The sequence below is a fragment of the Eublepharis macularius genome, chromosome 2 (genome assembly GCF_028583425.1).
Source record: "Eublepharis macularius isolate TG4126 chromosome 2, MPM_Emac_v1.0, whole genome shotgun sequence".
Classification (NCBI taxonomy): Eukaryota; Metazoa; Chordata; class Lepidosauria; order Squamata; family Eublepharidae; genus Eublepharis; species Eublepharis macularius.
In genome coordinates, this window is record NC_072791.1 from 198,032,749 (window position 1) to 198,046,787 (window position 14,039).

Here is a 14,039-nt window from a genome sequence, read left to right on the forward strand (position 1 = left end):
ATGGCTTTGCACTGGGGTTAAGCCGCATAAAGATTGCAGCGATGATCAGTGCACGCCGAGGAGATAAAAGAATGACTCGTAATGGGAGTTACAGTCTCATAACATATGGTGCAATCCTAAAAAGATTTACTCCAGTTTAGACTCTTAGCATTTTTCTGATAGAAATGTAGAGCTGGAAGGGACTCCGAGGGTGGCGATGGTAATAGTAGAAGTAATAATAATAACTGCTTATACTCCACTCTTCTAGACAATTAGTGCTCCACTCAGAGCAGTGAGCAAAGTCAATGTTGTTGTTATTCCCACCATACAGCTAGAGAGCTGGGACTGAGAGGCGTGGCTTACCCAAGGCCACCTGCTGAGCTTATAGCAGTAGTGGGATTCGAACCAGCAGGGTGCCGATTTGCAGGTTAACTGCTTAACCACTATGCTTCCTGCACAGTGCAGAAAATTCACAGCTATCTTTCCCTCACTCCCCCACTTACTCTTGCTTTGTGCCCAGAGGAAGGCAAAAAAACCTAGGATATCTGGGCCAATCTGGCCTAGAGGAAAGTTCTTTCCTGACCCCAGAGTGGCAGTGGACATTACCCTGGGCATATAAGAAAGGGCCAGCTTGATTGCAAGTAGAAGCGTGTGTCCCAAGAGGATTATTGGATCTATAGATTTTGAAGATCTGTGCAGTTTTGTGCAGAGTTAAGTCCAGTCTGAACCCAAAGAAGGACACATAGCAGATAAGCAAGTATTATAACACGAGTTACAATTGCCACCCAGAAGAGTGTGCTCCCAGAGGAAGGAAGATCCATCCTCGGATCTCTTTAAGTTGTGAAGATCCGTGCGGCCTATGCAGATTTAACTTTTTTTTATTTTTAAGATTGCTTTTGCCTTTCTTAGCTGACTTGAGCTCAAGGGAATTTACAGAAATACAAGTGCATAGGATTGCACTGCATGACTGAATAGTTAAAGACTAACTAATCGGAGTAGCTCTGAGAATGCATCCTTCATGTATGAAGTGAGAAGTATGCCTTATGCTGATGTGTGTGTATGTATGTGTCTGAAAATCTTGGCGTTAGAACAACAGTAGTGAAAGATGAAAAGTGATATCATCACAACATAACATTCGATTTATATACTGCCCTTCTGGACAACTTAACACCCACTTAGAGTGGTTTACAAAGTATGTCATTATTATATTGGGGAAGGAAAGTAATTAGATATGTGAAGGTGTGTGTGTATGTGAAATATAAAAAGAAAAACAGATGGGTGCATCTCCCATGGAGCACTTACATAGGATCCATATACCTTGATTCCACATTCATCTTGAATCCAAATTCACCTTTGTGTGTTTGCAGGTGCTCTTAATCCACATTAGAATATTCTGGCTTCGTGTAAGAAATCATAGTTAGGAGTAGCCAATGATCAAATCTTCAATTTGTGCCTGCAAAACCACATTACTCACACAATACCACTCTTTTAGCTTCTGCTGTGTGGGTGTGTATGTATCTGGTAAATCTTGTAGGTCGTGGGCGCAGACTGAGAGATAAGTTGGCGGAATCTGCAACCAGCTTTTGCACCTATCCCTTTTCCATCTCAATCACTTTTAAGTTTCATATTCTACAGGCTGGCCTGTGATTCTTGCTCTAATGTTCTCTTTGTAGCCTAAAGTAAAGGTGAACATTTTTTAAAAAGTTAAAATGAATGAAACTTGATTTCCTCTTGTGTTTTGTATAAGTGTTTTTTTTTCTTTTGGTTGTGTGTGTATGGATAAGACAGGCGCACCAGGTATGGGAGACGGGAGGACTGTGTGTGTCTGTGTGCATACATTCATGAATGCCCAAGATGGTACTGATACACAGGACACTATGAACATGCCTGGGATTACGTCCAGAGTGAAATCAGGAGGAGACATGGGGCTTGTATGTCAAAAGATAATTAGTAAACTGTGAAATTCCATAGCCATTTGAATATGGAGTCTCATAACCCTATTAGTCTATTTTTGTGAAATAAAACAAAAATCTGGTGGCACCATAAAGACTAACACCATTTATTTCAAATTGAGCTTTTGTGAATTATAGCTCACTTCTTCAGATATGTGAAAAGAAATCATACTGGAAATCCTGAGAGCCTGGTATAGATTTGAATCCCCACTCTGCCATGAGTGATCTTGAGCTAATCATACACTCTAAGCCTAGCCTACCTCACAGGGTTGTTGTGAGGATAAACTGGAGAAGAGGAGAATTATTTTCACCTTGGGTTCCCATCGAGTAGAAAGGTGGGGTATAAATTAATAAGTAATTAATAAAATCTTGCTTAAGGGGAAGAGAACAAGAAGGTAGTTGGGGAGGAAGGGTTAAGGAAGAGAGTTAATTCTGGGGGTAGAAAGGTGTGGTGTGAATCTTATCATGAAGTGTGAATTCTGTGTGTCTGAAGCAGAATTAGCATTTACAAATAATGGATGATGAGAGAAGTCAAAGGTTCAAACCGATAAGCAGAGTGATGAGTTTTAAATGAAAGTTAACCGATACTGATACATAAGTCTGATACAACATGTTAAGAACGGCCAATCAAAATTTCTGTAAAGAGAGTCATGTAGAACCAGTAGTGATTGTCATGAATACGGAATTCCAGGTCTCTAATTAAGCTAGGATGAAATGTAGTGTTTAGTTTCTTGAAGAGCTCTTCTTTCAACATTTTCACATTGTATATTCCCTTTAAATTTTTTAGTAGAACAGTGATTTTTAGGTCTGTAATAGTATGTCCAGATAGATTAAAATGTTCTCCCATTGGTTTCTGGATGTAGTGATTTCTTATAGAACCCACCATAAAGGCCCGTTCTTACCTTATATCAGTGAACTGGGAGCGCTAATAATGTGGCTTCTTCTAGTGCTGCTCCAGCAACTCAGGAACTTGAGATCACAGGAGAGGAATTGAAATATTTCAATTTAAATATTGAAATTTAATATTCACATTCTACTTCAGTTTCAACTTTTGTTCTACATAGAAATAGTAGAAAAAAAGTGTATCTGTCAAGAGTGTTTCCAGTGTACTTTGGCTTCTGAACCCAAATACTCGTGGTGGAAGAAAAACATTTGTAATTTACGTTGAACAATACAAATGTAGAATTAAGGGGGGGAAAGGACATTTGGAGTAGGACAGAGAGGAATTGGGGTTAGTTGGTTGAAAGATCTTGGATGAGAAATATAGGAGATTGGATTGAACAGACATTCCAGCAATGTTGGGCTGGCTAATTGGAGCACTGCTAAATGCCCTTCTGGGGGGGGGGGAAGGAGGGAGAGGGAATTTTACAAAACTTGGGGGACATTTAGAACTTTGGGGGGCAAATAGATATTTCAGTTTTTAGGAAGCACCTTCTCTCGACTTCTTCGCTGGCCGTCAGAAGTCACTGTTAGATTTGTTTCCCAGATCCTAGATCCCCCACCCCCCGCCCCAGGTTCTTTAAAAAGTGGCACACTAAATAAGGATCAACTCAACACTGAAGAGTGAGTGGGCTGATAGCTATCAGGTACAATGATCACATTGAATATATGCCTAAGATTTCAGTGTTGTATACATATATTGTAAATAAACTTATATAAATAAAGTTGCCTTGTCTGGAGTGCTGTTTTTATGTCCTAAATTTTTATTTGTGGCTTAGAGGACAATATATGATGATATCAGGTACTTGGTGGATGGTAGTGGATTAAAGGTTAAGAACCACTGGGCTAGATTGACCTGAAAACAACTTACGGCGAGATGCAGAGAGAGGCATATTGAGTGAGGAGAGAGGATGTGGTGTACATTGTGCCATGTTGGAAGGTGTATAATGTATGTAGGGATTTCTGGAAGAACTTTGGTGGTAGAGAGAAAGAGACCTGCTGTTGCTGGTATAATGGACAGATGTCGCCCTCTGAGAGTGTAATTCCAGCTCTGTAGTAGTACTTTATTGGCAGGACAAGATGAACAAGTGCTGCCGAATTAAAGAAGTGGAGTCATTTACTGTCATAGTGAAAACATGTGATAGCAGGAGTCATCCTATCTTCTGCCCCCATTTTAGTAAGGATTGATGTGTGAACTCTGAAGGTATGCCAGTCTGTAAACAGAGCTCTGGAGCATAGTTTGCTTACTCTGCTAGACGCTGACCATTGTTAGCATGAATGCCAGAGGGAGGAGGCAGAGACAACTGTGGAACTTAGTCATTTTTTATTTTCATGCACTTATGCAGTCTCATAACCAGGTGGGCGAACCTATAATTAAACCATAGCCCCACTTTACAAGTTGGATGGAGAAAAAAGTAACATAATGCAGTTCCTCTAGTTTATCGAAAATGTTTTCTGATTTACTTAAATTGTCATGACTCATGAGTCTCTGTCATTGACGGTGTAAATCCAGTAGGATAATTTTTCTTCTAACCATTGATAATGAGGTGGGGAAAGAGGAAGGGACATTCTTTTAATGCAGAGGTGTTGCGGTGGCAACATTCTATTATGTTTTTAGGGAAACTATGTAGTTTCCTGGTCTGGAGGTAATAATACATTTCAACAAATCTAGTAATTTATCTGATAAGCTGCAGGATCAGGAAAAAAAGCCACCAGAACTCATCCAATACAGTACTGTGTACCTGAGCTTATCACATTGTAGAAAGAAATCTGCTGAACGTTTATACTGTGGTGGCTTGGGTTGTATATCAGCATTTGCATCTTGTTTCAGAGGGTGGAAAAACAATCAGGTCTAGTTCTCATAAACAGCAGTTGATTTCTTAAACTTGATTCTGGACTTTATCACTGCTGTGTTGCCCGTGAAGTCTCACATGACTTAATGCTTATCTCAAAACGACTCCTACATGGACTCTAAACACCCACCCCTCTAAATCTAGTGAACTTTCCTGACAAGAGCATGCATCGTAGTGTGTTCGCAGCTGGTTGAAAAGATAAAACTCAAATTTTTCTTCTTTTTTTGGTAATGGAAATTTGGGGGGGGGGAGGTATCGAAATATTATCTGACACTACTTTACAGCCATAACCTTTGGAGTTCTTTTGCTCCATAATTCTGGACTGGGAATTTGGCTTTACCATTCCACACATTTCCCTGTCTTCTCGTGCTGACATATCCCCCCCTCCCCCGTGTCATTTTGTACTCTTCCCACAGTCTGACTGATGGTCCAGCAGGTGAGTATTAGTTAAGATAACCCTTTATCTGTTTCGGGTATTAAGGTTTCCATCATAGCAAACAACTGCCCTCCTTCCTCCGCCCCAAAGCTTAACAAACTTTAACAAGCTATGAGCAGGTCAGACATCTTGAAACTTTTGCTCCGGTGTGCATTTCTTGTTGGAAGCTGGAGTAATGTTCTGCTTGGCACTGTCTCCCTTGGCAATATCCCTAGAGTCTGCATTGTACTCTGTCTCCTGCAATTACCAACTCGTCTTGATTGCTTCCAACATTTCTTCTAAAACATCCTCCTGATTCATCTGCCAGTCCTTCGAGTTGTTTTCAGTACAGCTGTCAGAGATAAGATTCACAACTGTTAGTATACGTTCTCTTGTCAAGCTGAATTGTAGAGGCTTTGTATTGCCCGTGCTATTCCCCCCACTCCCTTTCAACTTTAAGTTGAGAATTGTTTTGATAATCCTAGCCCTTGACACTGATAATTTTATTTGTTGTATAAATTGGAGACTAAGAGATGTTAAGGTGGTTACTTGTTGCAAATCATCTTTGGTTTGGAAAAAGAAACACTTCCTTATGATTGACACCCCAGTTTTAGTAAAATGTTGGGAGATGTTTCCCAGTAGACGGATGGATGTAGACAGTTTATTAATCCATGTTTGCAGTTTATACACAGAATTTTAACTTTGCTTTTATTAAACGGGATGCTGTACTTTAAAAAAAGTGGAAATCAGCTTACAATTACTAGGGTAATTGTACAGATTACTTAGCATTTGATACTTTTATGAGTATTTTATGTGCCATCCAGTTGCTTCTGACTTATAGTGAACCTCTGAACTAGTGGAGAGTGTTGTCTGATTTATGGCAACCCCTGGTGGAGTTTTCATGGCAAGAGACTAAGAGGTGGTTTGCCATTGCCTGCCTCTGCAACCCTGGTCTTCGTTGGAGGTCTCCCATCCAATTACTAACCAAGACCGACCCCTGCTTAGCTTCTGAGATCTGACAAGATCAGGCTTACCTGGGATATCAAGGTCAAAGTGACCATATGAATTAGCAACCTTCAAATGTCCTGTCATTAACAGCGTTGCTCAGGAACTGGAAACTGAAGGCTATGACTTCCTTTATTAAGTCAATCCACTGCATGTTGGGTCTTCCTCTTTTCCTATTGCCTTCCACTTTTCCTAGCATTACTGTCTTTTCCAGCTAGTCTAGCCTTCTCATGATGTAACCAACTTATGAGAGCCTCAGTTTTGTCATTTTAGCTTCAGGAATTATCTTATCTAGAACCCACTTATTTGTCTTTTGGGTGGTCCCTGGTATCTGTAAAACTCTTCTTCAACACCATTTTGAATGAATCAGTTTTCTTCCTGTCAGCTTTCTTCATTGTCCTTTCACAACTATAGATTATATGGAGGAATACCACAGTATCAATTATCTTGATTTTGGTTGTTGTGGGTTTTCCGGGCTGTATTGCCGTGGTCTTGGCATTGTTGTTCCTGACGTTTCGCCAGCAGCTGTGGCTGGCATCTTCAGAGGTGTAGCACCAAAAGATAGAGATCTCTCAGTGTCACAGTGTGGAAAAGATGTGGCAGGTCATTTATAGCCTGAACATAGCCTAACTCAAACAGGGCACAGTATCTTATTCCAGGACACCAAAATACTGGACAACACTTCCAACTACTTTGTCAGACTGCACAGGGAAGCCATTGAAATTCACAAGCATAAGCAAAACTTCAACAGGAAAGAAGAAACCTTAAGAATGAACAGAGCATGGTTTCCAGTTCTGAAAAACACCAGGCTAACAAAACACTCTACACCCGACAATAGCCCTGCAGAGAAGATTAGCACATCAAGCACCAATCCATATGCAAAAGAACCTCCTCAGGATACAGTGAAGCCTCCGTCCATTAGCATTCCACACCCTGGGAAACTCTTACAGGATGACTCAGCTCAACCCCACCCCTCCTGAGTAGATGCAAATGACCTGCCAACACCTTTTCCACACTGTGACACTGAGAGATCTCTGTCTTTTGGTGTTACACCTCTGAAGATGCCAGCCACAGCTGCTGGCGAAACGTCAAGAACTACAATGCCAAGACCACGGCAATACAGCCCGGAAAACCCACAACAACCATTGTTCTCCGGCCGTGAAAGCCTTCGACAATATCTTGATTTTGGTTCCCAGCAACCCTTGTCCTTAAAGATCTTTTCTAGTTCCTTCCTGGCTTCCCTCTCTGATTTCTTGGTTACAATCTCCTGTTTGGTTGACGATTGAACCAAGGTTTAGAAAATCTTTAGCAATTTCAATTTCTTCATTGTCAACCTTAAAATTGTGTAATTTTTTGGTAGTCATTACTTTTGTCTTCTTGATGTTCAGCTGTAGTCTTGCTTTGGCACTTTCTTTTATACTTTTGTATATTTAAATTTTTGTCCTTTCACTGTATTTTCCTGTATTTGTCCTGTATTTTAATCTTTAATATGCATCTCTGAAAATATCTATTACATTTTGAATACATGAATAGCAAATTGTGTAGCATATGGAAGCGCTTGATTCATAGCTATGCAAAGGCAGTTCTTTAAGGAAAACATCGAGCTCCTCTAGTTCACAAGAGCAGTAAGGAAATACATCTGCTCTCATACTTGGCAAGAGAGTTTGGTAGGAGAAGGCCATATGAAAATCTGCAGTGCAATCAAGGTACTTCTTGACAGTGAACCTTTAGGAACGTGTTGCTGTCAAGACAACGGAAGAACAAAAGGCACAGGTTAGTTCAATAGTTTATTTAAGAAAGAGGTGCTTGGATGCATTTTGAGCAGAGCTTTTCACTTGGGACAGAGTTAAGAGAATCTTTTGCATGTCATAATTGAAGAAGTATTGTATACCAAGTCTTTGAGTGATGCTTTATTGGGAGGGGTTTGGTTTGCTTATTTGAGTATGTCTGTCCTACTTTTCTTCCTATTAGAAACTCAAAGCAGCTTGCAGGGAGCACAAAAATACAATTTAGACAGACTTAAGCAAAGTCTGGTCTGCAGAAGCCTAGAAATAACTTTCTCCTACAGAAGCGTGCGTAGGAATATAGACCCAACTTCTGGTCTTTTAATATATAGGCAGTGGGCATGTGTATGTGAGGTTTTCCAGCTGTTCTCTACAATTGGGATTTCCATTGTGTGTGAGCGAAGCATTCACTGCTTGTATAGTTTTCAGTGGTCAGATAGCAAAGTTGTTAAAGGTGCTGATACCTGACTGCATATTGAAGGGTAGTTTATTTTTATCATGACTTCTGTGATAGAGTGTGTGAACAACCTTTTCTTAATTGTGGAGTACGGAGGTGAAATTGTATTGAGGACGTAATATTATACAAGGGAAGTATGAATATCTACATTTTGTAGCTATGTATGTCAGGATGACGGTCAGGTTTCTCAAAGGATTTAAAAAACTATCACACTTTTATCCTGTCCTTCTGTCAAGGAAATCAGACTGGTGTACATGTTCTTCCCTCCTTCATATATCCTCACAACAATGCCGTAAGGTAGTTTGGGCAGAGAGCGAGTGACCCAAAGTGAGCTTCATGGTAAAGCTGGGATTAGTACCTTGAGTCTTCCTAGTCCCGCATTCTAATCACTGCTGTGCCCTGCCCCTCTAAAATAAAGTGTTAACTAAAATCATTTAAAGATCTGCTGACTGGTGAGAATGCCCTCGGATAGAAACTTTCTGGAAAGAAGTCTTGGATTACATAAAAGAAATAACAGGCTACAAAATCCCTTTTGATCCCGAAATTTTATTTTTAAATCAATGGAATACAATCGAAATCCCTCAAATCAGAAGAGAATTGATCAATAACCTTTTAATTGCTGCCAGAAGCATGATAGCATTAAATTGGAAAACAAACAAAAATACCTTCGATAGACGGTTGGAGAAAGTCTGGGACCATTACATACAAGAAAAAATATATGATAGAAAATATCAAATAGAACATTACCTGAAAGAAACTAATTTTATAGCAAAATGGTTCCCATTCTTTGAATTTATAACGGAAACAAACCAGCAACCCCCTAAACATTTATTTTTTATCACACAAGATTGAAGAAACAAAACAAGTTTGTAATAAAAAAATAGTCGTTTTTTATTAGCAGATAGGTTTATTGTATAAATAAGTTCTAAAGATTTTGTATACAATTATATACATAATTGCATATACATTATTATATATTTATAGATATCTCTTGACTATGTATAATGATTTTGAATCAATAATAAAGATTTTTTTTCAAAAGATCTGCTGACAGGGTGGTGACAAATTTCCAAATAAAGTTCTATCGAAGTTCAAATAATGGTAGTGAATAGATTTTACATGGTCGATAATGCAAACAGAGGAAAGAGAACAGGATGAAATCAACTCTGCAAATTCATAATCTTCTGTTTTGACTTGTTTCAACAGTTCTTTTAATTGTCTTCAAATCCAAAGTTTGTGAGTGACACATCTTTGTGATATCTTTGTGATATCCTTGGCTTAATCCTTTTAGGGATACAGCAGTTTTCATCATACAATAAGTCAGTGTAAATTAAACAAGTTTGAATTGTGGGAGTATCATCTCTCCCAGTAGCTTTCTGTATGATATAGGTGAGGAGGAGTTGCTAGTTGAAATGGGAAAGTCTTCAAGATTTTTCTCAGAATAAGTTTGAAGTCTGCTAAACCCACGTGTAGTGTGACGCATAGAAAAAAATTAGCAGTTTTCTGTTTTATTCATTAGGTATCTGGCAATGTTTAATGGTGTACAACTTGGTTTACAGGTTTTGCAAAAGACATCGGATAAAATCAAGCTCAGAAGTTCCATCTGTTCCCAAAGACCTGCTGATAATGTCAGAACTAGTTCTTCCACAATTCATTTTCTGTCTTATTCAGTACTTAAGGGAAGGCTATAATGAACCAGGTATGGATTATACCACTTGGGAGATGGGCTGGTGTGGGTAGAGAGTTAAGACTCAGGAGAGAGATCCCTGTTTTGAGTGTAGCACAAGTAGTAGGTTTTATTAGGGTCTCACCAGTCTATTTTGCCTTCAAAGTAAATGTATTTTCAAACAATCAGTGAGTGACAAGTGGCTGTGTCAACACAGTGTAATATGAGTATAGTGAGGAGCATTACATGTGAAGTTGATATAGCATGATTCTGCAGAGGCATTTTTTTTGCTTGTGTAAGCAATGCTATATGTTTTGCAGAAAGAGTAGGATAATTAGGACAAGGAGAGCCGTGGCATAGAAATGTAAACATACCAGGTTGGTTCCAAAGGTACTGTACCCCTGGTGTAACAGCACTTTAAAACAGCACTTCTGTTGCCAGTAGGAAGTGAACAATTTCTGCCAATTCCGTTCTTCCATTTTGCCTCCCGTACTGATTGTGAGGCTCCCTTGAGCCCCAGTAGCAGAATTTTGGGAATTGTTGTGGGGGGGGGGGCATGTAGGAGAAAGTCCTCTGAGGTTTGTTTACTTGTCACCAATGATGACAACGCTGGGTTGACTGTAAGAGCAAAGGAAAAGTCAAGTGCTTGGATAAAAAAGTTTATCATAGTGATTTCTCCTTTCATTTCCCAAAGAATGATGACTGCTTAGATGTTATACACAGCAACAGTCATATGGTCTATAGATTTAGTTGTAGCAAAAGGATAAATGGGATTGTATCAACTCAGCATGTGTTCTTGGTGCAAGGCGCATCCCACTGGGGAAGGAGCCTCTTGCATCAGTAGGATGTGGTTTGCATTTCCTGAATGTCGTCATGGCCCTTAGCTGAGCAGAGTGGTAGGGGACAGCTGCTTAGCAACAGAACAGCTGATGAAAAGTTTTATAAAGCCATTGGAATGGATTTGACCAGTCTTCTCTCAATCCACACTTTCCTCCCCAGTTCTAGATCTGCCATCAGAAAAAGACCTTCAGAAAGTCCTTCAGATATTGGAACCGCACATTTCATTTCTGGAAGATCTGACAAAAATGGGAGGCGCAATGCGTTCAGTCCTGACTCAGGTTTTGACAAATCAGCAGTTCTACAAAGATCTTAGCTCTGGTGAGTTGGTGTTTTTATTCTGACTTGACTTCTCCGTGGCTAACTGTGCATTTTGTACTCTTGCTGCCTGCTGCAGGAGGCCCTCCCACCTACCCCCTGGCTTTTGCGATCTTTGAAAGGTCAGAAAAGAGCACTAGAAGAATATATTGCAAGTGCTTTCTTTCCTGGCCCTCTACCAGCTCATATGGGTCATGCATCCCATATAGCAGACTTAGAAGCCAGTGTCTTGAGAAGTGGGATATAAATCCTTTAAATAAATCAGTGTAACACTGCACTGTATTTTGGAATCATCAATGAAGTGAGGCTGTTTTACTTCCATTCTTAGTTTAGAGTCTTAGGGCAAGCAGTAGGTTAATATTGCTGTGAAGGAATCAGGTATGTAAATAGAAGGGAAGAGAGGTAGATACAATCGCCTCTCTTCCTCTGTGCATGGCAGTTGTTACTCCAGTGTGTGCAGGACTGTCGAGAGCCACCAGAGGGTTCCAGACAAAGATTCCCCCTTGGGTTTTCTTAGCACTGCATTTGGTCCCCCTTCACGTTTAGAAGAGCCTACACAAGATGCTTGAGACCAGGTGTTAGGATGTACACTAAAAAATATATATGATATTTTCAGATTTGGCTATCCAGGGTACCACGTATATTTGGAATTCCCAATATTTGGGTCCAAAAATACCAATTTGAATTCAGATTTTATTCAGAATTCTGAATATATTTGGATCCATTATTTCCTAACAGGAAATTTTCCAGGAGTCTGGAGGAGCCATTTTCCAAGCAAACTATACCAAAAATGTAAGGAAACTAGTTCTCTGTGTCCACTAAAGACTCCCCAGGTTATAAGTGAATTGGACCCAAAGGTCCAGTTCTACATGACCCTGAACAAGCTGCCCGCAGCTATTCTCTGTTGTTTTCTATGGGAGAATATCCAAGGCTTTCTTCAGGGCACAGGAAGCCTTAGCGAAACACACAACAGCAACCATGGACCCAAATCCTCCGAATCCAAACAGAACCAACAAAAGCCAACACAGCCAATGGCAAACCAGTGAATCCCAGCAGAACCAACACCAGACCAGAGAATCAAAGCAGAACCAAACTGAAACACAGGATACTGTTACAGGCTGAACAGAAACAGAGTCACCCACAGAGGCTGGGCAGAATGGCGGGCCAATACAATGTCAAACTAGAGAATCCGAGCATCTAACCTGACAAACTAGTAGTACAAAGACAGCCAGCCAGACCTGGCAATGGCACATGGCAAAGAAGTGATACAGATACATACACGGTAATGCTGCCTCCCTTCCTTCTCCTGTTGCGTGCATAAGGCGGAAAACAAGCTTCTGCATTATATAATTCCTAGATATTTCCAAATATATCCAGATTGTTCAGAAATGTGACTACTGATTTATCCAAAATAAGCTGGATATAGCCTATATACCTGAATAATATTGAAAAGGTATTTTGGGGTATATTTTTAAACAGAATATTCTGAATTTCAGAACTGTACCAGCTGTGCTGCTACTATTCTCCATTCACACTGTACTCAGAATTCTGGGCCTCCAGAATTTTGTACCCTTACACTTCTCTCTTGGTGGGCTCTTGATGTTCCAGAGGTCAGATTTGCCGTCCTCTAGTGGAGTGGTGCAGGAAGAGAATTCTCAGTTTCTAAAGTAGTGAGAGAGAAAATGAATGAAAGTTTTGCTTAGAGGGAAACTAAAAAGGATGAAGAATCACAAAATGGTACAAGCATGGGGCCCCGGCAGTAGTTGTATTGTTTATTGCCCAAGAAACTCAGCCACACTTCCACTCTGGATCCATAGTTGTGGGTATGCTGTTTTCCTCTTAACAAAACACTACAGCTTGAACTCTCGAGGAAAATGTTATATCTGTGCATCAGAAATTCTGCTTGAGGTGAGCTGTCTGTTGAGTAACAGTGTATTTCTTCTATTTTATTGTTTATTATACCGGGGCTACTTTTGGGGCTGCCAAATTCTACTTCACATTATAAGATTGGAGGATTTTAATCTCTTTCGTGAACCTATAATATGTATGTATGTATGTATGTATGTATGTATGACATTTATTCTAAGAAGTCTGTATAATACATAGGATTTTAGACAAAATAATATAGACATGGTTAAAAACTTAAAAGAAAGTATCCATGCTTAAAATAGCTTTGATTAAAATTTTAAAAAATAACAGTAGACTATCTTCATGCTTGACCTAACACTGAATAAATAGCAGTAACTTGAATTTCTAGAGTAGCCAAAATATATTTGGCAACAGCCAAAGAAATACAATTTTCATTTCTGGACAAGAGAGTACGTAAATGGTAATCATCAGAATGATTGGAGAATGTAAATACTTACTAACAACAAAAAGTCTTGAGGGAATGAACCCAATTGGAGTGGAGAGCAAATTCAGTTGGCATCTGATATGGGGTAGCTCCAGTCTAGTTGTTCAAATTATTTTTTTCTTAATTAAAGTAAAAGCTGTATTAAGCCCTAACTCAGACAAATCTGAAGCAGAAAAACCTAATTCTGCTGACTCCAAGATCTTACAAAGGAATCAGAACACAGCCAGAGTAGAAGCGGAGAGAGGAATTCAGAAAGATGTGAGACCAGTCTAAACTTTATCGCAGCAAACCAAGTGAGGGTGGCAGGCTGTTTCATGCCAGCTTCTAGAATCAGGACAGGAGGACTTGATGCCACATATCTAGGAGTTCCAAACAATGTGCGGAGGAAGGATGATTGGATGACTTCTGTATTGGAATCAAAAGCCTAGATTTAAATAGGGATCCTGTATAGGAGTTGGACTATGATTTTTGCCCAAAACAC

General features: G+C 39.7%; 1 protein-coding gene across 2 annotated transcripts in view; it reads left to right on the forward strand.

The window, feature by feature from the left end:
• UBR3 (ubiquitin protein ligase E3 component n-recognin 3) overlaps nucleotides 1-14,039 on the forward strand; it is a 158,264-nt gene that overhangs the window by 744 nt on the left and 143,481 nt on the right. For both annotated transcript variants that reach the window (XM_054971129.1, XM_054971130.1), the window contains exons 2-3: nucleotides 9,944-10,083; nucleotides 11,050-11,208. In XM_054971129.1, coding sequence (XP_054827104.1) covers nucleotides 9,944-10,083; nucleotides 11,050-11,208 — 299 coding nt within the window. The remainder of the gene's footprint in view (nucleotides 1-9,943; nucleotides 10,084-11,049; nucleotides 11,209-14,039) is intronic.